Below are 6,000 nucleotides of genomic sequence, written 5' to 3'. Positions count from 1 at the left end.
GTTGCCACATTAAAACTTACCGTGAATAGGTGCATCATTGAAGGTCTACACCCCTTTATGTTATTTTGTGCATTGGTACAACAATAGTGTATGCCTCAGGAAAAGGAAAGAAAAATCCCCATTGACTTTTGGTGAGACCTACTAGTTCAGGGATTAATTAAAAAAAAATACAGGGTACATCCAAAATCACTTCCTTGAGTCGAAACCAAATTCTAGTGCATCTTTTTTGTGCTTTTTTGTACCCGTGAGGCAACTGATGATTACAAATTGTCCATTCCATCTAAAAAAAAAACCACCCTCAAGTAAAGGTAGTAAGTGTCGTTTTTAAAAATTATCTGAGTACTGACAAGAACAGTAAGCTTAATTAGTTTGGGGGCCTCTGGATGGTCAACAATAAAAATGGATGTTTTAAATTAGGTACAATCGTGCTACGCTGTTCTCAGATACCTAAGTTACTTCTTGACTCCTTTTCTAGTTAAGGAATAGAGACTGTTTTCAGAGCGTGGTTTAGAACAGAAACCTATTTTAAGTGCCTGAAGCTATACAAATACTTTTCAATGGGTGTTTTTTCTTTTTAAGAAATGGACCTGCTTAGACTTGGTTGTAAAATATACCCTGTACCCTTTGTGTTTCACTAATAAACAACTTCTATTTCTCCGATGGGTTTTCTGTTTTGGAATAAGTAAGTTTTAAGAGAAGAAAAAAATACAGAGTTGGCCGTAAGTAATGCTTCAAGGAGGTATTCCTGCTATTTTACTGTTTTGTAGACAGACTGTACTATAGTCTGAACTACTGACTCCTGTTACTTAAATTTTATTATAGTTCAACCAAATGTGGTTAACGACAATATTGCCATTGAACTACATGTCAGAAGACATCATCTTATTCAAGCCCTTTAGCATCCAGCTGGAAAAGAAAATACCTTCTTAAGCGTTCACCTTAATTTTCCACCGGAATTTTGAAAAGTTGTCCGGGGAAAAGCAAGGTAACCCCATTCTCGCTGTTTCAAACTAGGAAAATCCATTTGCAGAACTGTTAAAAAAATGCAATGATTTAGCTAATCACAGTGGAGGCACACTTGGGAATGCATTCAGAAGGATGAATTAGATAAAGAAGGGAATGAAAGGCAGCAGGATGCTTGGGTTGTTGATTCAAACAAGGAAGGATGCTGCTCCAGGTGACAAGAGATTTCACTGAAGGCCATGCTAATAAGGATCTGACTGAACAGAAATGTCAAGAGGTGGTTACGGTAGGAGTGAAAAAGGGAGAGCAGAGATAGACAAGGAATACAAGGACAGAGCAAGCCAAAAAGAAAACAAATCAAGAAAGTAATTAGATAATGACAGAAATACATACAGAATCCACAGATTGCAACTGGGACGCGGTTCTCTTAGGCTGAATGGCAAACAAGCACACATTAGTCTTGACTGAACCAAACATTTGCATTTGTTTCTTAAAGCGAGAGTAAACCAAGCCATTCTGCTCAAGGTGGTTTTCAATCATCCAGAGTGTCACCAGGTAACAGCAGGGGACAAAATAACACGCCAGCAAGAATTCCTCCCCCTGGCACCCTTCACTGATGGAAGTTTGGGGGAGGAAAGTGGTGGAAAGAATTTTAAAAGGTTTCACCCCCTTACAGGTAGACCAGAGTGCAAACAGTTATTGAGAAATTAATCTCTTGTGGATGCATTACCAGGCTGAATTCGAAACAAGCAGGCAAACTTGGAATATTCATTTTAAAATTATGTGATAGAGCAATTTCAGATGATTTGTAAGAAGCATGCGTGCAGAAGAACACAATAATAGTTGCCATTAGCTTGTGTTGACTGACCGCAGTGAGAAGGCAGGTTTGAGCACCAGACAACCACCTTAAGACAGCATCCACCGTCCTCTCCTGTGCTCTATCTGCTCTTTAAGACAACACACAAAAAGCCTCCACCTCCCGGACTGTCAATCTGGCACCCTTCAGATGTACTCAATTATTAAAAAAGAAAAGTAGGAAAGCTTGTATTTAATTCAGTGAACTAGAAGAGCTCATTCAGAGCATTGGATAAAAAGGTTCTTAAAAATATTTTATTTTGCCTGAAATTCAGTGTAAAAGGAAATCGGTTTCCCACATACAATTCCTTATGGCAAGACTTAGAACTTACTGTAACAAGCATGGCAGTCGATTGTGAAATTTCAATGTGAAACTAAGTCTATACAAAAATTTTAAGCACATATTTTTGCAAAAAGATATGCATACACACTGGGACATAGGAAAAAAAAAAAAAAACCCACAACAAAAAACCCTCAAAAATCAGAACCCCAGAACAGGATCCCCTCAAATAACTGAAAAGTACAGAACAATTCTATGGCCAGAGCTCTTCTCTCTGGGATACTACTAATTCTACTTTCCTCCATTTCTATTTTGGAATTTTTTTTTAAAAAAAAAAAAAAAAAAAAGAAAAAGAAAAAGGGGGCAGGGTCATAACTTATAGCAGTTCTCCCCCACCTTCCCTCCAAAAAGACAAAAACATGGACCAAAGAAAATATACTTTTAACTGACTGAATTGTATAAGCATCCCCTGCATCTATTTGATTAATGAGATAGTGGGTTTATACTACAGTCATTAATGAGCTGATGGGGGATGAAAAAAAAAAAAACACCACAACCCAACCAAAAATAAACTGTGCAAGTCTAATACTTAGTAAATTGATTTTCTTTTGAAAACAGGCCAGCAGAATGCCACCAAATGGAAATAAAAACAAGATTTTCTGGTGAGAGAAATCCTTTACTGCAAAGGATTAGGTAGTTCCTAAGGCAAAACTTAGGCAGTTCCCCTTCCTAAGACGAGGAGGAACTTCACACCTCGCATAACAAAACGCCCTGTTAGAAAGGGCCAATTAAGTAGTTCTCTTGAGTAGAAATTCTAACAACATCTTATGTTTGTATGTTTTTAAATGATGAATATACACTGTAGTGTGAACTTAGTATCTGCTGAGTATTACTTCTGAAATGGAAGAATGTAATCATAGAAACACAGGAATAAAAATGATGTATTAGTGTGCATAGTCAAAATTCTTAGAATAATACCTACCAAATGTTCCACTTGACCTAATGTGTTTTTCTAAATTACCTTTCAGTACTGTGTATTTCTGTGGGATCAAGTTTTCTTCTACAGTTGCGCAGTGCGGGGATACAGAATAATTTCCTTATCATTGGCATATCACTCTATTTACTGTTCAGTTTAAAATTCACAAGACATCCAAAAGCTTTTATGCAACAGAGTACACCTGTGTGTTAATGTAAATGAAGCATTATTATGTTGAGGTTTGGTTTTTTTTATAGTCAATACTATTTCAGTATAAGTGATAAGAGCTCTTTTTGTGAATATGGGGGTGGGGTTGCCATTTGGAATGGTCTTTTTTCTTTTCTTTTTTTTTTTTCTTTTTTTTTTTTTTTTCATTTGTCTTAGCTTTTTTGGTTATTGCTTTTTTTCTTTTTTCTTTTTTTTTTTTGAAGACCATTCCATTTCTTTATTTTTTAACATCTTAAAGTCATAAGGACTTATATGCAAAGCAGTCATACACTTTTATCATTAAAACCCATAGGTAAAATACGTACACAAATCCAACAAAAGGCTAGTACATAGTAAAGCCTAAGCATACTACTATGCAATATTATGAATACATAACTTTAGAGACTTCAGTTTAGTACTGTTATCTATTCATTTCTGAAAACATTCACAAAGATTTTAAATGCAAATTTTCATTCCGTATCTGGAATAGAACAAAAATTATCTATGTTATAACAACTTCTGGTCATTTGTGTTTGACCAATTCGGTAAATTACAAAGAACCCAAAGAATTCTGTAACTTTCTGTAGAACTATGTAATAAAAACATTGCATATGTTCCTAGTATGATGTCTTTAGCAATCATTTACTGAAATGTAACTCAAACATCAATCTCTCAAAACGTATAACTGACCAGCTGCTTTTTAGTCTATATCCGAATCCAACTTCATCACAAAACCCCTTTTAATACAAAGATGCAGAAGTACATTAGGTAATACTAATGCAACACAGGTGTAGTTCTAGCGTTGTCGTCGATCAGTTGAATCATCTTCTCCACGAACGAGATTCATTATCCTCCTCCTCTTCATCATCGTCTTGAAGCAGCGAGTCATCCACCAAAGATTCTTCCTGAAACTTCAAGAGAAAAATGTGATACTCATGTCAGAAAATGTTAAAAGTTCAAAAGACAGAATACAAATCTCTGATACTTATGATTTAATAAAGAGCAAATTTATTTTGAATACATAAACAGTAATGCTTTCCAAAAAGTAAGCTGTATGTGTATGTATTATATAAATATTTTAATAAATGGCAAATGAAACTTTTTTTTTCCCCCCCGTGGACTTCAAAATGACCAGGACATATGCACCTCATACTTAAATAGCTCTTATGATTCTTCAGCAGATCATTTGTAGCCAAGCTGCAATTTTGCATGAAACTTATGACCTACCGAAAATTGTTAGTTTTCGCATGTTACCAATGACTACGCCTGTTTTCATCCAAGAACTTAATCTACCTGTACCACAGTATCAAAAAGGTTGAATCGGAGACATTTTCATTTTGACAGCTTAACCAAGCTTAAAATCAATATAAAACATTTAAAAGAGCAGGGTGGGGAGACAGGTATTTACAGAAATTTAGACAAAATACTTTAAGGTATTTTCAATTGCTTTCAGTAACAACACATTAACTTGGCAGACTTCACAAAAATCTTTAACATTTCACATTGACAGTTACAGGCTTTGGAGAGGTAAAGTTAAAACAGGAAGACAAACAGTGAGTTGTTTTAATTTTTGTCTGCATATATACAGACACAAGAGTGTATATTTAAACTATCCTGTCTCAGAACTTTTTTGACGATTGCACCTGTCACAGCAATTTCTGCACTAACTGAACAAAGTACTAAAACACAAGGATGTCTTTCCCTAACAAAGCCTCCCAGCTGTTAGATAACAGTTATGGTCTTTCTTATTCTTCTTGTCCCAGTAATTGTAGGTTTTTTTGCTACAGAATTTTCAAATTCAACAAGAAGCATTAAGGTTCATTTGTAAAGTTAGGAAGCCTTCTGGAAAGATGTGAGGCTCTAGGCTGAAGAAAGCCTAGAAAAGAACTAAGCTTTCTCTCTTTCTACTAGGCTGTTTTACAAGAGGGAGAAACTACTATCTTCATTACTTTTGCCTGTGGAAAGTGCCTTTTAAAAAGCAGCTCTGTCACCACCTGACCTTACTTGTCAATGTATGCTCAGGTCCTCTGAGCCAGATTAAAACACAGGTTTCTGAGGACTTAGGCTCTTTCCTTGGTGTCTAGATGCAAAATACGACACTGCTGTCAAAAAGGAGGAGTCCTGGCCACCGCACAATGTAGATCTCTGAGACACACAAGGCTGAGTGGCTGTAGGGATGATCCAGGCTTTTTGCCTGGAACAACAACTATCGGGACTCTAGCCTGGAGAGAAAATAACTGAGGGGAAGTATGACAGGAGTCCACATATATTAAGTATCTTTGGGAAAGTGAAGAGAGAATGATGGTTTTCTTTTTGATGCAGGAGCAGCAGAACATCAAAATTAAAATGTGTAGGTGGCAGGTCCCAAACAAAGATACTTATTCTTGGTCGGCATAGTTGAACAGTAGCATTCCCTGTTGCAGGACACTAGAGATGCTACTTAGATTCCAAAGAAATCAGACAAATTCATAACATAAACATCTATCAAGGACTTTCAACTACAAAGACGCCACACCTCTGACTCAACAGGTCCCTAAACTGCAAACCATGATTAAAAGCTTCTCTCTACTTGCATATCTTATACTCTTCCTAGGTATCTGTTGTTGACTTCAGTAGAGTCAACTCTTTCGTTAGGCACCCAGGTGCAGGACGTAAGGCATCTAGGAAGATTGGGTACCTTCCTAATTGAGTGGCTACTCACCAGGGATCTTCTATAATA

At 36.4% G+C, this 6,000-nt stretch overlaps 1 protein-coding gene across 4 annotated transcripts in view; it reads right to left on the bottom strand.

Annotated features, from left to right (window-relative positions):
* Positions 1-3,501: 3,501 nt before the first annotated feature.
* Positions 3,502-6,000, bottom strand: part of RBM26 (RNA binding motif protein 26) — a 55,884-nt gene continuing 53,385 nt past the window's right edge. For all 4 annotated transcript variants that reach the window (XM_074160245.1, XM_074160260.1, XM_074160268.1 and 1 more), the window contains one exon: positions 3,502-4,192. In XM_074160245.1, the coding sequence (XP_074016346.1) occupies positions 4,103-4,192 (90 nt within the window). In that variant the 3' untranslated portion in view covers positions 3,502-4,102. The remainder of the gene's footprint in view (positions 4,193-6,000) is intronic.

Source organism: Numenius arquata, chromosome 1 (assembly GCF_964106895.1).
Source record: "Numenius arquata chromosome 1, bNumArq3.hap1.1, whole genome shotgun sequence".
Lineage (NCBI taxonomy): Eukaryota > Metazoa > Chordata > Aves > Charadriiformes > Scolopacidae > Numenius > Numenius arquata.
Note: the sequence above shows the minus strand (reverse complement) of the source record. Positions and strands in the feature narration are given on the sequence as shown.